This window comes from Perca fluviatilis, chromosome 12 (genome assembly GCF_010015445.1).
Source record: "Perca fluviatilis chromosome 12, GENO_Pfluv_1.0, whole genome shotgun sequence".
Lineage (NCBI taxonomy): Eukaryota > Metazoa > Chordata > Actinopteri > Perciformes > Percidae > Perca > Perca fluviatilis.
This window is the reverse complement of record NC_053123.1, coordinates 24,336,381-24,359,160: the sequence shown is the minus strand read 5'-3', so window position 1 is coordinate 24,359,160 and position 22,780 is coordinate 24,336,381. Positions and strand designations below refer to the sequence as shown.

General features: G+C 38.7%; 1 protein-coding gene across 1 annotated transcript in view; it reads right to left on the bottom strand.

The window, feature by feature from the left end:
* Window positions 1-13,191: 13,191 nt before the first annotated feature.
* The window catches only part of plekhm3 (pleckstrin homology domain containing, family M, member 3), a 35,063-nt gene continuing 25,474 nt past the window's right edge, over window positions 13,192-22,780 (bottom strand). The window contains exons 5-7 of the mRNA XM_039818162.1: window positions 20,674-20,867; window positions 14,764-14,827; window positions 13,192-13,357 (exon numbers count right to left, since the gene is read on the bottom strand). Of these exons, the coding sequence (XP_039674096.1) occupies window positions 13,253-13,357; window positions 14,764-14,827; window positions 20,674-20,867 (363 nt within the window). The 3' untranslated portion in view covers window positions 13,192-13,252. The remainder of the gene's footprint in view (window positions 13,358-14,763; window positions 14,828-20,673; window positions 20,868-22,780) is intronic.

Below are 22,780 nucleotides of genomic sequence, written 5' to 3'. Positions count from 1 at the left end.
GCATCTCATGGGGCTGATCCTCTAATAAATGTTCATAAATAAATAAATAAATACAAATCAAGAGAAGAACTTCCAAAGTTGCAGCCTTTTTTGTACAGAATTCCTTTTTTTGTTTCGCTGCACAGTGATTCCTTGCTGAGCTGAGGCAGAGGGATAGTAAAACAAAGAAAAAAAAATTATACTTCACAGACTGACTAAGACTGCTATAGCTTCACATTAACTTATATTGAAATCAATGTATAAAGGGATCTTTTTAATGGTCAGTATAAACAGGAGGAATTATTACTGCCAGCGAACCTTTTATTGCTCATATGAGCTTAACTATTGTTTTAAGACAGACTTGAAAAAAGGAGCACTTATCCTTTTAATATTTTATTCCATTTTAACAAACATGAATCCAGAGGTACAAACTCTTTCCAAAAAAAACCCCCCCAACCAACAAATTAAAAAACAATGTAAGACTTTTGTTAGAATAAACCACCAAAATGTTCCAATTATTACTTTGAATGTCTCTAGTTTATCAGCTGTGATTTTGAATATAAGTGAAAGTAGTGAGGTGGAAAATGGATGGCAGAAGATGACCATGACGTGTGATGTTTGACTACAAAATACATGTTGGTCAGTCTGTAAAGCCTGGTGCAGCCGTTTTCAGTTGGTCTTCTCCCTGCTCTTTACAGTAGGACAAAGGGACTTTAGCTCAGGTTTGTGTTAACAGGTACACACACGAGCCCCGAGCTCTGTCACAGAATTTGTCCTCTAGACACACAAATCAGAAAAACAGGCACTTTGTCCAGTGTCATGGCAGCGCCCTAATTGTAACTGCTTGTGCATGTGTGTGTCTGTGTGTGTGTGTGTGTGTGTGTGTGTGTGTGTGTGTTTTTTTTTGTGTGTGTCCGTGTGTGTGGGGGGGGGGGGGGGGTGTCTTGGTACGGCAGGTGAAAGCATCCGGGGCTGTCGTCGTCCGGAGACCAGAAGGAGGACGGCCTCTTGTGGTGGAGCTCTCTGCGAACACAGCGCGGACACGGCTGAGCTTTCTGTCGACACTCGGTGTGGAACACGGCGCCACAACCGTCACACCTGCAAACACACAGATCGGTCATCAAGCTATTATTTGTATGAGAAGACTATTGGCGTGGCACAATTCCATATTACTCCAGTGTTCATTTTCGTTCACAACTTTTTTATTAACAACTAAAACCTCTTGCAAGTAAGAAGTTGAAAGAGTCTACTAAATCCCAAATACATTTCATGATATGGCATTTTTGAACATTCAATGCCAAAACCTTTTAGAATACCGGTCATTTATTTCTACAATATCCATGCACGTAAAATAACAAACAACAAAATTTACGCAATGTATTACATTTTCCACGTGACACAATTCCCTCCTATACCAGTGTTCATTTTGTTAACGAAGAAATATATTCGTTAAAGACCTTTTTTTCACAGCAAAAACTTTACTAAAACCACTTACCAGTGAGAATGTTAAAAGATTTAGATAACGTATTTGGGATTTTGCAGAATCTTGCAAGCATCAATTTCGTCAATAAAAAACTATTATTTAATATTATTAAATATTTGAACAAGCTTTTTTTAATGACGAAAACGTGACTAAAACTAAATAAAAGTTAACCTTTATATGTAAACTATGACACAATCGATTACATTTTTCGTCAGCAAATAAAAACGTAACGATAATGTGAAAGACGGACGGATAGAAAATGATCCATGGAGCATGGTACCGTAGGCTGCTTACAATCAGTTATTGCTAATTTCCTGCACCGTCCGTGTCTGAGTAATAACTAAGTCAACAAAGTCCAGCTTAGTTCCAGTAAGTCTTACAGTAGATACAGCTGTTATCAGTTAACAGTTCCTTCACAAGTCATAAAACACAACTCAACAAGGAAGGTGTGTATGTGTGTGAGTTATAGTACAGAAAGTGTGTCAGTGTTTCTTCTAGGAATTAGTCTTATCTTTCTGCTGTCTGTTACTCTGAGTTTCAGTGACAAGGACGAGGCTCTGGACTGTGTTAACTGCCCATGTCGTGAATGACCACGATACAGCTTGTAACATCTGGTTGGATACTTCTTTGCGATGCCAAAGTCAATCAACTTCAGCCAAGCATTCACTATGACACAATTTGCTGGCTTCAAGTCAATGTAGACAATTCCATGTTTGTGGATGGTATTGACAGCCTCCAGGATGTTCTTATAGTATAGTATAGTATGTTTCACACACACACACACACACCTCACGCCAACCAGTGTTACCGACAAGCAGCAGAGACCCAGAGCGAGCATTTGCTCACGTACACATTTCATCTCTTTGCTAAATTGGTGTCTATTTCTGCAGATTATGTTTTTATGTGTATTTCTGCCTGCTGGGGAATGGAGTTTAGTTTATGCTACTCACAGCATTGAATAATGACATTTTCAAAATAAATAGCAACAGCTTTTTCCAGAAGGGACAGTTGTTGAAAGTAACTAAGTACATGTACTCAAGTACCGCACTTAAGTACAATTTTGAGGTAAATTTAATTTAAAAAATCGTAGTATAGTATGTCATATCAAATGGTGTCATAACAAGCTGTGGCTAAGAGGTAGAGCGGGTTGATCCCCTGCTCCCCAGGCCGCATGTCAAAGTGTCGTTGAGCAAGACCCTTAACCCCAAATTGCTCCCCGAACGCTGTATGTGGCTGTCCAGTTCTCCTAATGCTTAGGATGGGTTAAATGCAGAGATTACATTTCCTTACATTGTATTGTACGATTGTATGTGACGAATAAATGAAGTTTCATCTTTCTTTCTTCTTCAAATATCATAAGAAGTCAAAGTATAGTATGCCATCAAAATGTCAAAAAAGTGATAGTAATGAATGTCATAAAAATGTCATAGTATGTTATAAAAAGTCAGTATATTGTGTCTTAAAGTAAAAAAAGTCATAGTAGTGTGTCCAAAAAGTCATAGTATAGTATGTCAAAAAAAGTCATAGTATAGTATGTCGAAAAAGTCATTAAAAGTCATAACATAGTATGTCGAAAGAAATCATAAAAAGGCACTAGCTCGGTCTGTAGGGAGATGGGTTGGAAACCGGAGGGTTACAGGTTCAAGTCCCCATACAGACCAAAAGTATGGTGGTGGAAAGTAAGGGTTTGCAGAGTTATCAAAAAAAGCAAAGGGTGGCTACTTTGAAGAATCTAAAATATAAGACATGTTTTCAGTTATTTCACACTTTTTTGTTAAGTACATAATTCCATATGTGTTCATTCATAGTTTTGATGCCTTCAGTAAGAATCTACAAAGTAAATGGTCATGAAAATAAAGGAACACATTGAATGAGAAGGTGTGTCCAAACTTTTGGCCTGTACTGTAGTATGTCCTAAAAAATGTAAAAGAAAATCATAGTATAGTATGTAGTAAAAATTTTTCAAAAAAGTCATAGTTTATTATGTCATAAAATATGTGAAAAAAGTCATAGTATAGTATGTCGTAAAAAATGTCAAACGTTACTGTATAGTATGCCTAAAAATTCATAAAAAATGTCATAATATAGTAGATCATAAAAATGTGAAAAAAGTCAGTATTTAGTATGTGGTAAAAAATGTCAAAAAGTCATAGTATAGTATTTCATAAAAATGTCATAGTATAGTATGTCAAAAAAGTCTATTAGTTTTTCATGAAAAAACAAAACAAAAAAAACATAGTATAGTATGTGGTATGTCATAAAAAATGTGAAAAAAGTCATAGTGTAGTGTGTCGTAAAAAATGTCATGAAATAGTCATGGTATAGTATGTCAAAAAAAAAAGTCATAGTATAGTATGTCATGAAAGCAAGTATGTCGTGAAAAATGTCAAAAAAGTAGCTCAGTCTGTAGGGAGCTGGGGAATCGGAGGGTCACTGGTTCAAGTCCCCATACAGACCAAAAGTATGGTGGTGGAAAGTCATAGAGTAGTATGTTGTAAAAAAAATCATAGTATGTCCTAAACAGTCATAGTATAGTTTTTCATAAAAAAGTCAAAGGATAATTTGTCGTGAAGTGGGATGGCAGTAGCTCAGTCTGTAGGGAGTTTGGTTGGGAACCGGAGGGTTACCGGTTCTAGTCCCCATACAGACCAAAAGTACGGTGGTGGAAAGTCATACTATAGTATGACATAGTACAGTAAAAAAAAGGTCAAAGTATAGTATGTCTAATAAGTCACAAAAATTACTAGTATGGTATGTCAAAAAAGTTACAGTATACTTTTTCATGAATAATATAAAAGTCATAATTTACTATGTTGTAAATTTTTTTCAAAAAAGTCATAGTATAGTATGTTATAAAAAAATGTGAAAAAAATCATAGTATAGTATGTCGTAAAAAATGTCAAAAAAGTTATTGTATAGTATGTCGTGAAAATGTCAAAAAAGTCATACTATAGTATGTCTTAAAAAGTCAGAAAAATGTCATAGTATCGTATGTCAGAAAAAATTTGAAAAAGTCATAGTATATAGTACCGGTATGTCCTAAAAAATGTGAAAAAAGTCATAGTATAGTATGTAGTAAAATTCTTTTTAAAAAGTCATAGTATAGTATGTCATAAAAAATTTCAAAAAGTCAGTATAGTATTTCATAAAAGTCATAAAAATGTCATAGTATAGTATGTCAAAAAAGTCTATTAGTTTTTCATGAAAAACAAAACAAAAAAACGTTATAGTATAGTATGTGGTATGTCATAAAAAATGTGAAAAAAGTCATAGTGTAGCGTGTCGTAAAAAATGTCATGAAATAGTCATGGTATAGTATGTCAAAAAAAAAAAGTCATAGTATAGTATGTCATAAAAGCAAGTATGTCGTGAAAAATGTCAAAAAAGTAGCTCAGTCTGTAGGGAGCTGGGGAATCGGAGGGTCACTGGTTCAAGTCCCCATACAGACCAAAAGTATGGTGGTGGAAAGTCATAGAATAGTATGTCGTAAAATTTTTTAAAAAAAATTCATAGTACAGTATGTCTTAAAAAGTCATAAAAAAGTCATAGTATGTCTTTAAAAGTCATAAGAATGTCATAGTATAGTATGTCATAAAAAAAACAATCATAGTATAGTATGTCATAAAAAGTAAAAAAAACAATCATAGTATAGTATATCATAAACAAGTCAAAAATGTCATAGAATAGTATTCCATGAAAATATGTCATAAAAAGTCATAGTATAGTATGTCATAAAAATGTAACAAAAATGTCAAAGTACAGTATGTCATAAAAAGCATTAGTATAGTATCCTGTCTTAATTTTTTTTTAAAGTCATAGTATAGTAAGTTATAAAAATTTGTCTAAAAAAAGTGAATAAAATAAAAATGTCATAGTACAGTATGTCAAAAAAGTAGTTATTCATTAAAAATATATAAAAATTCCACAGTATAGTATGTCATACTATACCATAGAGTACCATATGCCATAAACAGTTTCATAGTATATGTATGTCAATATGTCAGAGATAAAATGTCATAATGTCAAAGTTGTTTCCATGCAGTATCTGCAGGGCTAGATACCATTAGACGTAAATATAAAAATAACATATGTTTTTTTTTTATAAATTGGATGAACTGATCCATCAGAATTGAAACAGCACTTTGATAAAGTCAGTAAAGACCAAAATGTATTCACTCTTTCATTCTCAACATTGAAATTGGTCCTCACAAAGAACATGAGCAAACATTCAGGTAACAAGCATGTACAAACACATGCTCAACCGGAGGGCCTGGAACAGAAATAAATCTAGCTAGTAGCTCAGGCAGTCACATTACTACACTTTATGTCCTCTCCCCCCTGTAAGTTTTCCTGCTTCCAGAGAAATATGAAAAGTACATAATGTGTTTTTTTAATACAGGTGCTTTTCCTTTAGGTTCTTGATACAATTCATCACCCTCTGAAGAACCTCTCCAGAAGCATCTGCAGAACAGGACTTTATTTTCATTTGTACTTATATGTTTTATTCTTATCTTGATTTAGTTCTATTATCTTACCTGTACCTCTTCTGTTTTTCTAGTCATTGCTGTTGCTGCTATGACACCTGAATTTCCCTCCAGGGATTAATAAAGGTTTATCTTATCTTATATATTTATGTGCGTACCCATCCATACATGTTCTCATTACGTATATTCATTTACTACATTACTGCTCAAAATGTTTACATCACACTTTTTCTACATTTAACTATTACTGTACACCTGTTTACCACAGCATTATACTGTATTTTATTCCTATATTTTAGCTGCTGCACTTTTTTATGTCTTAGATTCTAATTACGTGACTTGTACTTATTTGCATGAGCAGTGTTGGAGTGAGCCTAAAAATCTAAGAACTGAATGAAACGACTGCTTCACTGTAATTGTTGTGAATGTGTTTGTGTCTACATACTACATTAGTAGTGCTTTGTGGTGTTGATTTGACAACCTTACAAAGATCTCTGTAAGATCGAAACATTGCTCTGTTAAATTACATTTACTGGGCTCTTTTGTCTGACTTTTCCCACTAAATCAAGTCTTTTCATATCAAGTCAAATCTAAATCAATCAAATCTTATCTTATCAAAATTGATAATGTTTAGATTTCTTTGGCTAAGTAAATGTTCAAATGTATAAAGGTTATCTGAGAATCCGTACCTCTTGGTGGCGTTCTCCTGGAAGGGGTAGATGACCTGTCTGTTGTGGCAGAGCTCACAGATGAAGCCTTTCTCTCGACACAAACTGCAGCTGAAAACGTGGGAGCTGGCAAACTTGATCACCTTGGACAAGAAGGGAGCCAGTTTTCCATCAATCACCTGGAAGGTGAGGAGAAGAGGAAGAACAGAAGACAGGACATCACCAACAGCAAACACATACGAATGTACAAGCATTAGCTATCTTCTAAAACTCCACATGGCATTAGTGTGGATGAAATATGAGAAATTAATATTCCAATCAAGGAATTTAGATTGAAGGCATTTTAAAAGCAAAGACCCTTCCTTTAACAGCAGTTTCTACCCCCGTTTGACATGATTTTCTGAGCTTTGAAAAGATATAGCAGCTAAAGTATTCTACTCCATCTTAAGTGTAACCAATAGAATGAGATAAAATGAATTGTTAACAAGCTAATTCAAGGTAGTAAAACATGCATGACTGGGTCAAAGAAAATCCAGTTACTGTTTGACAAAAGATCTGAATGGACATGGTGATGATATTCAGATAAATATAATACATTTTTATTTTAAAGGTCCCATGACATGGTGCTCTTTGGATGCTTTCATATAGACCTTAGTTGTCCCCTAATACTGTATCTGAAGTCTCTTTCCCGAAATTCAGCCTTGGTGCAGAATTACAGCCACTAGAGCCAGTCCCACAATGAGCTTTCCTTAGGATGTGCCATTTTTGTGTCTCTAGCTATTGAGGAGGAGAGAGGGGGGGGCAAGGTGGAGGGTGGGGGTGTGGCCTTGACCAACTGCCACTTTTCTCGTTTGAAAGCCATGATGCCTCTCTCTCATGGGTGGGCCAAATTCTCTGGGCGGGCAAAGCAGAGAAAGGGGAGATAACCTCGCTTGTTATGACCTCATAACAAGCAAGATTCCAGATCGGCCCATCTGAGCTTTCATTTTATCAAAGGCAGAGCAGGATACCCAGGGCTCGGTTTACACCTATCACCATTTTAAGCCAATTGGGGACCATAAGCAGGCTGGGGGAATGCATATTAATGTTAAAAAACCTCATAAAGTGAAATTTTCATGCCATGGGACCTTTAATCTAGAAAGATGTTAATTAAAAGAGACACTGCCAATAAGTAGTCAATAAAGTATTGTCCAAAACAGCGTCTATGTGACCTAAGGCAGCTGTCTGCAACTTTTAAACGATATGTTTTAATCTAATGTAATTTGGAATGATGATACTTTGGTGTGAAATCTCTTTTTATTTTCGCATATTGCACGTTCTTATGTTCTTTTTTGTTCTTTAAACTGTAAACATTTGCACATTCTTTAATCAACATTTTGCACATTAAAACCACTTAATTTTAAAGACAGCTCTTCATTTTAGAATATATATTTTAATTGTAAAATTGAATTTGACTTTTTCTTTTCTCTTTGTTTACTTAGTCCATTATGCACCAAAATACCAAGACAAATTCCTTGAATGTGAAAACCTATTTAAAAAAAATGAATTGTTTCTGATTCTGATTCCTGTGAATTGAAGCAAAGAAATAGGTCGGTGCGACCTAAGAAATGTTTGAACGTGTGCATAAAATCTGAACTTATTTTGAAACTGTAGGACTCTGGCAGAGAAAATTACAAATGGAGTTCCTGCTAAGTTTTCAGATCAGTAACAAATGTTTAAAAATAAAAAAAACTTATTTCAAAATGACTACAAGAGAGGAGGAATGCTCTTTGGCTTGGAGAAGAGACTGGAGACAGGAGGAGAAGAAACTGAAGGAAGGAAGGAAGGAAGGAGGAAGACAGTAAATGAGGTGAACGCCTTTTAATGGCAACGCTTGGCAAGTTCTTTTAAGAACTGAGGCGGGGGTTTTGGCGGCGGGGGGGCTGCAGTTGTATTGTAGTGAAAAGACAGTGGATGACTCAAAGAGAAAAAACTGTGAAAAGAAAGCTGTGTAGAATCTTACAGAAATTGAAAACGCAATATGGTTGCAAAGCTTTGTAGTATCATTCCAATAATGCAGACAGAGCATATGTGAGACAGAGGGAGACTAAGTGAAAAATAAAGTAAGAGTGGTAGAGCTCAAATATACATGAGATCTTGAGAGAGAGAGCGAGAGCCTGTATTCAGACACAAGTGGTTCCACCTGGCAGAGCTCTGGACCTCCCAATTATAACCTCCTTCATGCTGTTTGTTACACGGCGAGGACGAGAAGAGGAGGATGTGAGATGGAGAGAGGAGGAAGAAGCCACACACGGAGGCAACAGAGGTATACTGACCGTGTGTACAGAAAATCATATACTGAGATTAATGGCCAACTGAAGTTTTTTCCTATAACAACCCTTAACAATCTATGACCAACAGGAGGCTATTAGGCTATAGTGAGACCAACGTCTCACTAAAAAAAGGATCTTTTTCAGTCATCCTCTGAGAGGACTTGTTTGACTCAACATTTACAGTAAAACAGATTAGGGCTGCAACCACTGATTATTCATGCTACGGTGTTTGCAAAAGTCCAAAACATGAGAAAACAAGCAGGGTACAACATTAGCAGACAAAACATCTGATTTGTTCAGCGATTCAAATAAGTATGGTGTTATGGCGTCATTGATGGCTGTTTCCCAGGTTGGAGAAACCCAGAAGCCCCATCTTTACCTTGCCAGCTCCCTTGTACAAAGTCTGTGTTATCTCCAATTGAGCCCAAACTGTGAGAAATGACAGCAAGCAAATTAATTATAATTGATAATGTACATGTCTATAAAATGAGCCTATTCATGTGCAAGCAGATTGATGTAGAATTGGTAGAATCTATCATTACTCTTTGCAAGTGAAGGTCAGAAAAAACTACTTTTGTGTGCGTGTAGGTTGTGTCTTACCCAGTTTTTTAAGATGTTCTATGCAGACAATGTCGCTGGTGTGCGATGAGATCTGAACTTTTATTCAAAAATTGTCTCTTATTAGGTAGGACATGCTTCCATGCTTGTTAGGCATTTTGCATTCAAAGAATGTGTTGTTTTATAAGAAAACTCCACAGTGTAACTTTAAGTGTCACTTGCTAAGTTTCTCTTCTGTATGTGAGACCAAGCTTAGTCCAGTATAGATGACAAATGTTTCCAGGCAGACAGACAGGTACTGAGAGTGACAGACAGATATATGTGTCTCCACTAAACCTAAGCAGCCCTGCTCAGTCCGGTCCTGCCCGGTCCACATGACGAATGGCTCTCCTGATGGAGGCTGACAGGCTTGGTAATTAAGGCCCTCTATAATTGGACTGGGCAGAATCAAACAACTGGCAGCACAGCTCTGGTGGCTGACTGGTACTCTGGAGGGATGGTGGGAAAGAAGGATGGATGGATGGCGAATGAGGCGAGAAGAGGGATATAGCAATATAAAGAAATCAACTTCTTACCTGGATGCAATCTCACACTATAAGCACTGAATTGCTATTACTTAAAGACTGATCTACCACTTATATTATCACACTTAATTCTCTAAACACATATTCTTCCATTTTCTTAAAATTCCCATATATCTGCTGTTGCTGCTATATAAATATAAATATCCAGTGACCATTTTATTTGCTACTCCAAAGTATCAAAGCAGCACTGTCCAGCAGAGTCACCCTGGGACAATCATTTAGACAGGAACCTCTAACTTCAACCCTGTACATTTGTACACTTGCCCACTTCCAACAAGGACACCATTGAAGCCAAATATTGATGACTGTCCTGAGTTTCTGGGCCAACCAGCAGCCCGCCCGCTGGCAGACCTCTCACTGCTCTGATGGGCGTTCAGGGTCGGTTGGTTCAAACTAACTTCTATCTCAAGAACAGACAGAATTTATGGATTCTGCAAAATAATTTAAGAGTTCTTACGAGGGGGTCGGCACAGGTTGCAAGATACATTGGAGGGATTTTGAGATGATTAACAGGATGGAAAAGAATAAAATATATTTCTATCAGACTACGGTTTCCTTTTTTTCTTTTTCCTATTTTCGATAGTTTCATCTCTTCAGGTATCTAAAATTATATAAATAAAAGAAATCTAAAAAAGTAACAAGAAAAATAAAACTCAATTTGCCAATTGCAGAAAGCATAAATAAATAGCCATGAAACACTCTGCAGATTGCCTACTTTGGAGACAGGTGCTCTGGAGTTTTCAGTCTCTTTTTTTCAACTCAGTATGTCTCCTTTTCATTCATTCATTACAGCAATTCAAACATCAGTCTCCAAACTAAATACGAAGAACAGGATGACTTTCTAATACCTATATAGTGTCTAAATTGCCTAGTTTTCTCGGTTTTCCAAATGTGGTGAAGAAATGCACAACGTTAGAAGTAAAGTTCTTGAGTTTAGTTCCTGTGGTTCAATAGTTCCTTGAACTAATCAGATGAAAAAAGCTGAACTTCCAAAAACATTGCACTATGTAGAGGACAAAATTACGTTACAAAATTACTGAATACGTTATGGATTTTTATGCTATGTAACTTTAATAGCTTGTGCAAAAATCTGTAGCAGGATTAAAACAATGTGAAATGTGCCAACAGTGCAATATTCACAGGTCCATATTCACAAAATGATTCTAGAGCAGCCTACAGGACAAACCCTTCTTTACCCTCTTTCCCTCCAAACACGCCCCAACACACACACACACACACACACACACACACACACACACACACACACACACACACACACACACACACACACACACACACACACACACACACACACACACACACACACTTTACCTCCTATCCCTCCAACCATCCTTTTAAACTCCTCCCCCTCCAGTTCAACCTCTTTTTCTGCTCCACGCAGAGTCTTTGTGCTCCAAAACCTCCTAATCTCCTAAAACTGCTGTTTAACAGCCGTTCGCCTGCCCTCCTCTCTCACACACACACAGCTCCATTGAGGAACTAGAAAGCCAGCTGGGATTACATGGCTGGAAAGACCAGCTCTGTTTGGATAACACCCTCTCCACACACACACACAACTTGATGTATGCTTGTTGAGTCTGTCTTATCATGGGCTTCCCAAAATTAACTTTTGAGTAACTTTCCAAATTAAGAGTACTAAAAAACAATCTGGATGTTGTGTACAATGATAACAGGGGCAAGATAAAAGTAGTTGAATTTATTAAAACTGTAATTGTGATTATGTATATCATCACCACTATCTGTCTTGTTTCTCTGCCTGTGTTTGAGTTTCAGGTGTTATGAAACGCAGGTAAAGTTGTGGGCACAAAAAAGTTCAAATGACTACAAAGATGACAACTACAATGTTGCTATATAGAGATTATTAAAAAATGATGTACGTTCATTTTACGGTGATAGTGAGCAGGGAGTTGTAGTGAGCAGAAGGTTTGCCGTGGGAATGGTTTTGCTAGATGTAGCGAGCAGATAACTGAGCCATTCTTCAACTCACTTAGTGTCTTCACTTTCAATCAGCACCAGAAACTTGTAGGAGAAAACACAAGGCAATCAATCACAGTTGGCGTAGCCTCCGTATGTACACACATAGCCGCTATACTGTAGGTACGGTGTAACCCCTTAATGCAAACCTATGAATATAGCCTAATCCTTTTAGTGTTGAGGGTGTACACTTTTGTCTTTAAACCTAAACATTTTAGTATGTTATTATCTATATTGTTTATATTAGTCCATTTACTATTTGTTGGCCAATTTCCAGGATGATGAGGAGGACTTCCATTTTGACCGATTTGACCAGATCATTTAACTATAACACTGTGCATTTGAGGGTAAAAGCTCCAGCTAAACTCAAAGCCATGAGCAGAAACTGCAAATCTTTCTGAGAACCTTTAACATTTACTTAAGAGGCCTCTGTGAGTCTGAACAAGTGTGAGCAGAGAGGCATGCCTGGCATAGAGGGAATGCCAGAGTATCACTGTGGGAAGCCTGCTGCAAAACACAAACACACGCACTTTCCTACTACTTTATTCCTCACACAAAACACTAGAAACAATCCCTAAAACCAGCAGAGGAAAAGGGCAGTGTCCTTAGACAAACACATATGTTTTCTCCAAATGAACTGCTCCTAATGGGGGATATGGGTGGAGGCTATTTGTCGGGAGGTGAATAGACTTAGTGTGGTCCAGGGTTTAGCCAAGGGAGTTTAGCCTTCACTGACCTCTGAGATGGAACAAAAAAAGCCACGTTGATTAAGAGCGTCATTTTATTCAGGAGGTAAATCAAAAGAAACAAGCTTGTTAATATGGAAAACCAATTAAGAGGCAGAGTGCTTGAGAATCTCCAAGAGAGGGCAGAGAGGGGGGAGGTTAGAGGGGGAGGGAAAGAGAAGAGGGAGCAGTGCAGGCTCTCTCGTTAAAATTAGTACTAAATCACCAGTTTGGGGTTTATGAGTAAATCACAGAGTTTAGCAGGGAAAGAGAGAGTGAAGGACTCTCTCTCTCTCTCTCTCTCTCACTCACACTCACACACACACACACACACACACACACACACACACACACACACACACACACACACATGTGTGCAGAGCGTGTGAGGCCAAGGGGATGTTGGGAAGAATGGAGGGATGTCACGCTTTGTTTTCCTGCCTGTTGATTCTGAATGTAACCAATTAGTGAAGCAGAGAGACACAGAGTGTGGGAGTGGAGGAGAAGGAGGAGGACGAGGACGAGGAGGGGGTCCAATCTCTTTCACCGTGAGAGTCTGTGGCCGAGCTCTGAGTCAGAGAGGGAGGGTTGAAAAATAAATGGGGCATGGTACTACATGATGAACATAATGACAAACAAAAGAACTTTTCAGTCATTTGTGGTCGCTTTCCTCTGACCCCCCCTAACTCAGTTTGACGACTAGATACTAAACCGCTGAAAGGCCAGGATGTGTTTCTTTTTTTAATGCTCTGGTTAAAAAAAAAAAAAAAGAAATACTCAACTGAACACATTTAAGCTGCGTTGGGCGGTGTAACTGTTACGAATGGCATGTACATTGGTAAAGATATGCCATATGAGAAGAAAGTTTTTTTGATTAGATAAGGAATAATAGCAGAGTTAAAGGTTTCCACGATGCCAGATATAAATTCCTTCCACAGACACCATTGTTTTCTTGGATCAGGACACTTGAAAGGGCTAACCCTGTTCCAAATAGGGCTATTAGAGGGTATTAACCTCTCTTATCACTGTTATTACATGGACACTTGCCAAAGAAACAAAAGGACAGGTTGTGCTTACTTAAAGGATAAGGCAAGCGTTATTCTATGTTTTTCCTATTGTCAACTAATCCAATACAAAGTCCAACTCCAACTATCTCTAAAGCTCACAAATATATAGTATTATTATTCAATACAAATCAACTTGGCATTGTAGTTTTCAACAAATGTTGGGACTATTTTCAGTTGTGGATTACTATAATACACATTTTGTGTGAATATTTCTGGCAACAGGATGTTTTATGTGGGATTGACTCAAAATAAACTGCAGTGTGCGTGTGTGTGTGTGTGTGTGTGTGTGTGTGTGTTTTCACGGTCACCCAGTGCAACAGTGTGGCTCACTCAATGTGTTTTTAATAGCTTTTAGACAACAGGGGTTCCTCATGGCCGGTAAACATTTGCAAGCTAGCTAGCTAAATCAGCAGTTAACTTATCAGCCTAGCTACTGTCTACTACTGTACTCTACCGTTTTCTTACATTGAATAAGAATTTAACTAATGATTTTTTTGTAACAATGTGGGGAAAAACAGATGGATTAGAGCAGTCTGCACACTAATGTTAGCTAACGTAGGTAGCTAGAAAATGTTAGCAAGTGGGCATAGCCAGGATGTCTTTATCAACACCATTTTTTCACCAAATATGAGATCTGGGCAGCAATTAAACGATCAGGAACTAAGCTACACCCAGTTAAGTTTAACTAAACATATCCTTTATTCTAAATTAACCTTTACATATTTACCTAAACTAATCCTTATCATTAAAAGGCTCTTTGAAAAAGTGAGAATCAGCCCAGTCCAAGGTCTAAACTAAAATTGATCAATGCTTTTTTCATACCAGTTTTAGTTCATTTAAGAAATGTGAATGGCATCACTATTACTGTAAACATAAAAGCATGTAAGCATGTCTGTGTGTGTATGTACCTGCTGCAGGTCAGCAATGGAGTACAGGTGAATGTGCTGTAGCAGATATTCCCTGGGGAAGATCCTGTGAAAAGACACACAAAATAGTATTAAAATAATAACCACCATTTCTAGCTTGCTTTTCCTACAAAAACTGTCAAGGTAAAATGTACTATGTTTTATTTCCTCCACCAAAGGAGGTTATGTTTCCGGTTGGGTTTTTCCATTTGTTTGTTGATTCGTTTGTCTGTCAGCAGAATAAGGAAAAAACTACTGGCCCGATTTTTATGAAACTTGGTAAAAAATAAAAATAATCTTACAAAGCGCCGCAGTCAAGCTGCTGCTATGTCCGTTACATCCCATATAGACGCAAAAGGGTGACTTTTAAGTCGGTATCTGTCGGTAGCTGGGAGCCACTGACAGCATCAGTATTTGACGACTTGGGAATGAGAACGGGTCGTCCAAGCATGTCTTTGCAGTGGCCTACCAGTGTCATGCCAAAAAGGGATCATCCGCCAAATACTGATTGCTGTCTACCCTACATGCAAATGGTGAAATTAACACAAACACTTGTTAGATGAACGCCCAGGCTCTTGGGCTCTCCAGCATGTTGTTTTGTTGCTGGCGGATGCACACATTTCTCCGGCCTGCTTCCCCCACCTTCCGAACAGACAAGCACTCCAACATGCACTGCACTAGTGCCTTTAATGTTGTGACTAAATTGGTGTTACGTTAAACATAAACTTGGGTCATTAGCATTAACTGAGCTATGTGATTGACTGCCTCAATAAATCCGACTCTGATTAAACACAAATTGTGAGCACAAGTCGAATAAATTAAATTAGTTTCACCTATTAAACAATTTAGTTTTGTTTAATAGGTGAAACTGTGCAGGCCAGTTTTTGAATGATAGGCTCAATCTTGCAAACGTGAATATGAAACAATGATCACATACAAACATTACACAGATTTAATGTTTAACCACCAGCCTTTTAGTCCATGGTGCTAAACAAAGTAATAATATCAATCTAAGGGTGTGTGTGTGTGTGTGTGTGTGTGTGTGTGTGTGTGTGTGTGTTGTTGTGTGTGTGTTGTGAGGCCTCCTCTCAGACCACTAAGATGGATGGCACCATGCTAAATCCTGTCTAAGCTGTCATGAGTGTCACCAAAATACAAGAATGTGTGTGTGTGTGTGTGTGTGTGTGTGTGTGTGTGTGTGTGTGTGTGTGTGTGTGTGTGTGTGTGTGTGTGTGTGTGTGTGTGTGTGTGTGATCCAGACACCTCAAGGGGATAGGCACCACTGATAAACTACTCTGTTTGGTACATTGCCAAGGGTTACCACATCAGCATTCATAAGACTATGCACGCACACAATAATCAAACCCACACTGGCTCCTGTGTTGATTGTCGGTGCCCAGATGAACACACCTTTAAAGTGTGCTGATCATAATAAAAGTACTTTTTGGAATTAGATTACAAGCAGAAGATACACAGATTCATATTTATATGCAAACACACACACACACACACACCAATAATATTTGTCTAAGCCCTGAAAGTATTTGATTATTTAATTCCATATTTTATTTCACTATCCCCGGTGAAGCAGACACACCTTTGATTAAAATATCACTCAGAGATTATGATCGTGTACTTAAGGAGGGTCTGACCTGTGTAAGCGTGTGTGAACCAGCAGATGTACGAAGTCCTACAAATAGGTGTGTTTTGTATGTGTGTGAGTAGAGGGTGGCACAAACATTACAATCTAATGCAAACCAAAAACCAAATCCTAGTCAAACTTATAATGTTCAACTTGTGTTGACAGTGTCAAAGAAGTGTTGATAAAATATTTTGGATGCTGTAAATTTGTGTTTTATATGTGTCTCTCTTAACACACCCCCCACACACACACACACACACACACACACACACACACACACACACACACACACACACACACCTCTAACTTACAGCCTTTAGTGCCTCATGTGGTTGTGTGTGCGATCGTGTTTCTATGGCTTTCTGCATGTATGCAACAGACATCTCTCTTCAGATTCCCCCCCCACCCCCAAAGTAGACTGATGACTTGGGGAAGGTTTTAGCGCCACGGCCCTCATCAATCCTGCAGTGTTTGGAAGTGTTGGGGCACTAGCCGGCACTAGCTAATGGGACAGAAGTAAACACAGAACGACAAGATGCTGCTCGTCTCTGCGCTGCAACAGCTAATATGGCTTTTTAAGGCAGATAAAAAATACCAGTAGTTTTGGTTTGAAGCTACTTGGCAAGCCAGAGACAAAACATTTTAATAGTGGAACATTAAAACAGCTTAATGGAGAAGTAATGAGTTATATTAATCAGATTTTACAGTTTAAGCATCTTGTGATGATATTCATTGACAATAGGTGTGTGCAACTCTGCATCTGTAGCCTTTAACATTTTGTCTTTGTCTGTAATGTATACTCTGAAGGGCTGGGCGATATGGCCAAAATCTTCTATCCAGGTCATTTCGTGTCTCGATAACGATATATATATATCACGATATAGCATGTTTTCAGGTAATTTAATAAATAAATGGTCTATATGAAATAACCACAGGTTAAAGCCTCTTTTTGTATACTCCTGTGTGAATTAAAAACTAGACAAATGAAAAGTACTTTTTCATTTTATTAAGAACTTAGGTGCAAAATGAACTTAATGTACAAGGATCAGAACATAAAGCATTGTCCAAATGACGTAAGTATGACGCAACACTGGTTTTTCAACACTGCGATAGAAACTATATAAATATATACGAGTTTTATATTGTCCAGCCTTCTTACTCTGCTTGACAAATGATTGAACTAATAACACTTAACTGTGAAGTGTATTAAAAATACAAATAAAGCACAAAATTCCAGAAATAGTATAAGGGTTAGTTTAACCAAATTACAGCGGCAGATTCCTTTTTGGATATTTATCCTGCCATCTTAATACTATGGAGAGGTTTTGTGGTGCTGACATTCACAAACCACACTGAACAAAATTATAAAACACCAACACTTTTGTTTTTGCCCCCATTTTTCACAAGCTGAACTCAAAGATCTAAGACTTTTGTCACATGTACACAAAAGGCTAATTTCTCTCAAATATTGCTCACAACTCTCTCTAATGCTACGTTTACACGTGGCCGGCTATTTTCATAAATGGACATTTCAACCTCTCGGTTTTCAGAAAAGGGTTTGTTTATATGTACCCGTGTATATATGCCGTCAATGCAGTCAAGAGCACGCCAAATCTGTAGGTGGCAGTGTAACGAGAAGGCCAAGCCCACGTTAGCCAATCAGAATCCCGACAACAGCAACAACAGCAACCAATCACGTCCTCTTTCTCTCTCTCGGCTGCCTAAACCTCTGTTTGTCTCAGTTTACATGCAAACGTGCAAACGAAGATTTCAAAAATCTCCACTTTAAAGTTTTTAGAAATAATAGTTTTCTGTGATTAAAAATGGGGTTTTCGTGTAAATGAGAGGCCAAACCACAGGAAAATATCTGCGTCTTCCCTTCGTGTAAACAGGGCTTAAATCTGTGTTAGTGAGCACTCTCCTTTGCCGAGATAATCCATCCACCTCACAGGTGTGCCATATCAAGATGCTGATTAGACAGCATGATTATTGCACAGGTGTGCCTTAATGGCAAAATGTTGCTGGCCACAATAAAAGGCCTCTCACTAAAGGGCACTAAAATGTGCAGTTTTATCACACAGCACAATGCCACAAATGTCGCAAGTTTTGAGGGAGCATGCAATTGGCATGCTGATTGCAGGAATGTCTACCAGAGCTGTTGCCCGTGAATTGAAAGTTCATTTCTCTACCATAAACAGTCTCCAAAGGCATTTCAGAGAATTTGGCAGTACATCCAACCGGCCTCACAACCGCAGACAACATGTAGCCACACCAGCCCAGGACCTCCACCTCCAAGATCATCTGAGCCACCCGGACAGCTGCTGCAACAATCGGTTTGCATAACCAAAGAACAAACTGTCAGAAACTCTCTCGGGGATGCTCATCTGCATGCTCGTCGTCCTCATCGGGGTCTCGAGCTGACTGCAGTTAGTCGTCGTAACCGACTTGAGTGGGCAAATGCTCACATTCAATGGCGTCTTGGCACACACCGGTTTTCACTGTACAGGGCAAATGGCAGACAGCGTATATGGCGTCGTGTGGGTGAGCGGTTTGATGATGTCAACGTTGTGGATCGAGTGGCCCATGGTGGCGGTGGGGTTATGGTATGGGCAGGCGTATGTTATGGACACCTAACACAGGTGCATTTTATTAATGGCATTTTGAATGCACAGAGATACCGTGACAAGATCCTGAGGCCCATTGTTGTGCCATTCATCCACGACTATCACCTCATGTTGCAGCATTATAGTGCATGGCCCCATGTTGCAAAGATCTGTACACAATTCCTGGAAGCTGAAAACATCCCAGTTCTTCCATGGCCAGCACACTCACCGGACATGTCACCTATTGAGCATGTTTGGGATGCTCTGGATCGGCGTATATGAAGCGTGTTCCTGGTCCTGCCAATATCCAGCAACTTCGCACAGCCATTGAAGAGGAGTGGACCAACATTCCACAGGCCACAATCAACAACCTGATCAACTCTATGCGAAGGAGATGGGTTGCAAATGGTGGTCACACCAGATACTGAGTGGTTTTCAGACCCCCCCCCCCCAATACAATAAAACTGAACATTTTAGAGAGGCCTTTTATTGTGGCCAGCCTAAGGCACACCTGTGCAATAATCATGCTGTCTAATCAGCATCTTGATATGCCACACCTGTGAGGTGGATGGATTTTCTCAGCAAAGGTGAAGTGCTCACTAACACAGATTTAGACAGATTTGTGAACAATATTTGAGAGAAATAGGCCTTTTGTGTACATAGAAAAAGTCTTAGATCTTTGAGTTCAGCTCATGAAAAATGGGGGCAAAAACAAAAGTGTTACGTTTATAATTTTGTTCAGTATAGATACGGTTACTGGTAAGTAAGAAAATATGTTTTATGTGAATTATCATGATAGGAGTATTAATCAGATTCAAGTCTGTTTTCAGAGGTGGATGATTCTCCTTTAGAAAAAGTCCGATCAGAGTGTATTAGTGACCTGGAGCGGGGCAAGGAGCATCCATCAGCTCACAGACAAGGCTTTCAGTGTGGGACCCCACTCAGATAAACAGTCATCCCCCGACCATATTTTCACACACACACACATACACACACACATCTTTTAATGTATACAGCATATATATATATATATATATATATATATATATATATATATATATATATATATATATATATATATATAACACACACACACACACACACACACACCCCACACACACACACACACACACACAGGAATGCACGCAGATAAAAGTTATGGCAATATACATGCAGGCACTCAGACACACATAAACACACACATATAAACACTGTTCATACAGGGAGATGTACACAGTCTGTGTAATCAATCAATCAACAGAGGAATATAACAAATATTGTAGTGCATCAGTCAGTGTGACTCAATGACACATGCTGCTAATGTTAAACATGATAGTTGTAGCTGAAAATAACTTTAAAAATGGCTGGATATCCCCTTGTTTACTGTCAGTGGAGCCCCACGCAGATAGTTTTGTTATGTCTTTCTGATTTTGGGTGAAGCTTTATTTCCTGTGAATTACTGGTAATTTGCTTTCTGAGGACCTTTCCAAATTTAAATACTGTATACAAACCAAAAAAAGAAGTGCTCACAACCCTTAAACATGTACAATACATAGGATGATGGTGACATGCGAGTAGACATTGCTTCATTTTGAGGGGTCATAAGCCAAAAGAGGTTGGACAACAGTGCTCTAAGCACTACCACAATAGACTTCACCGCCAACCTACCTTCGTCTGAGGTCCTCGGCAACGGTTGCTCGGCAGCTGAACAGGTAGGCCCGCAGTGACTGGAGCTGCTGACGGAGGCGCAGCACAGTGCTGAGAGGCTCACAGTGCTCATACAGACAAGGGTTGAGCTGCTGGACGTCCAGCAGGGGCTCCTCATACACAAACTCCAGGAACTCCTTGGCCTGTTTAGACACCTAAAGGAGCACACCACGGTTCATATCAGGATCGCTGCACCAAGGACAACAGATACATGAGGGATAGTCTCGTATTGCCAGACCTTCCTCCACAGCGCTGCAGAGGAGGGTCTGGCTAGTGCACACAGCATTCCAGGATGGGAGAAAAACGTGCTCTGGTTAATTGGCATTTCTTTAAACCAATCACAATCATCATGGGCGGCGCTAAGCCCTGGACAGAGCCACGGTGCCGCAACAAAAAAGCCTCGGAAGGAACTTGTTTTGGTGGAACATGTGTACGTTCAAAAGTTGTTTTAGTCGTGCAACAGAAAACTCAGATTGGACAGATAGTCTAGCTAGCTGTCTAGATTTACCCTGCAGAGATCTAAGGAGCAGTTAACCATAGTCCTCATAAATGGACTGGAGTTTAAAATTCCAACAAAAAGAAAGCGGAAGGTAACGGACATCCAGCCAAAAAGAGTGAAAGCCGGCGCAATTTCCGGTGGCAACGGAGCAATCCCGGAAGTTGAACGTCGTAGATATAGACTACGAGGGATAATACCTGACAAGTTGTATGTTCAAAAGCCTCCAGTTTTTGTACGGATTAAAAAGGTGCTCTAAGCGATGTTGGGTGACGTTGCTTCTTGTTGACGTTCGAAGTATTGTCAAACAAAACGAGGCTAGCTCACCCCTCCCTCCTCCCCATCCCGTCCCCTCCCCCTCCCTTCCGTGCTTCCGCGCACTACAACCCCAAAATCCTTCTTGTCGGTTATTGGCTGGAACGCTGGAACTCTTGTTTGTTATGTTTCGTGGTGCAGATTGGCCAGTTTTTTTGTTGTGTTCAGGGGACAGGCAACTAGCAGATAGTGAGGAGATGTTTGCTGTATGTGACAAAAAAATGTTGTAGCCTAAAAAAACGCGTGACATCGCTTAGAGCACCTTTAAACAAACAAGATAAAACGTGTTAATTACTGAGCTTTAGAGGTTGGTAAGCTGATTTTCTTTATCTACGAAGAGAACTAGGCTAGCCGTTTCCCACTGTTTCTAGTCTTTATGCTAAAGCTAAGATTTCCCGGCTCTAGCTTCATATTTAGGTAACAGACATGAGAGTCGTGTCAATCTTCTCATCTAAACCTCAGCAATAAAGCAAATAAGTGAATCATTTCCCGAAAATGTCAAACTATTTCTTCTCATCTGCAGCAGTCTGCATAAGAATCAAGAAAAATTACGCTGGATTTTAGCAGGCATTCCTACTTTAAACAGCCCTGTGTTAAAACAAAGCAAGGGGTTGTTGATGGCATGTTGTTTCAGATAGAGGTGATAAATTAAATACAATCCAGGAGGTCCGTTTAAGTAATAGAATAGATAGAATAGTAATAGATAGTTTGAAGGTTTATCAGACGGTAATACACTGCACAGCGGTTTATAATACTCAGAGACAGAATTTTACAACTCTGGAAAGTTATCACAGTTATCGCTGCAATTATTTTATCACCAGGTAAAAAGTACAAATGCGAAATAATTATTATATTTCACAACTCAGTAACGACCATGAATGTGCGCTTGCAAGCATTTGATATGCCACAGCAGCACCTTGCCAGATGACGTTGGCGTTGTAGGACAGCAAAAGTTGAGCAAGGTTAAACTTTTTTTTGCGAGGCCCCCTGCATTGGTATCCCTGCTGTGTCACCAAACTGGCTTCATTGAAATGGATGAGAGCACTATAGTTTGTTTGTGAACACAGCCATAGAAAAGTTTAGGTAATTTGTTCAGAAAACTATTTTACCTTTATTTTAACACACTGATGTGCCCTAATGTTTACATTTCATATTAATGTTTAATATGTTTGTTTATGTATGCACCAACCAACAAGGCAAATTCCTTATAAGTGTTACCTACTTGGCAATAAATCATTTTCTGATTCTGCATCCAAA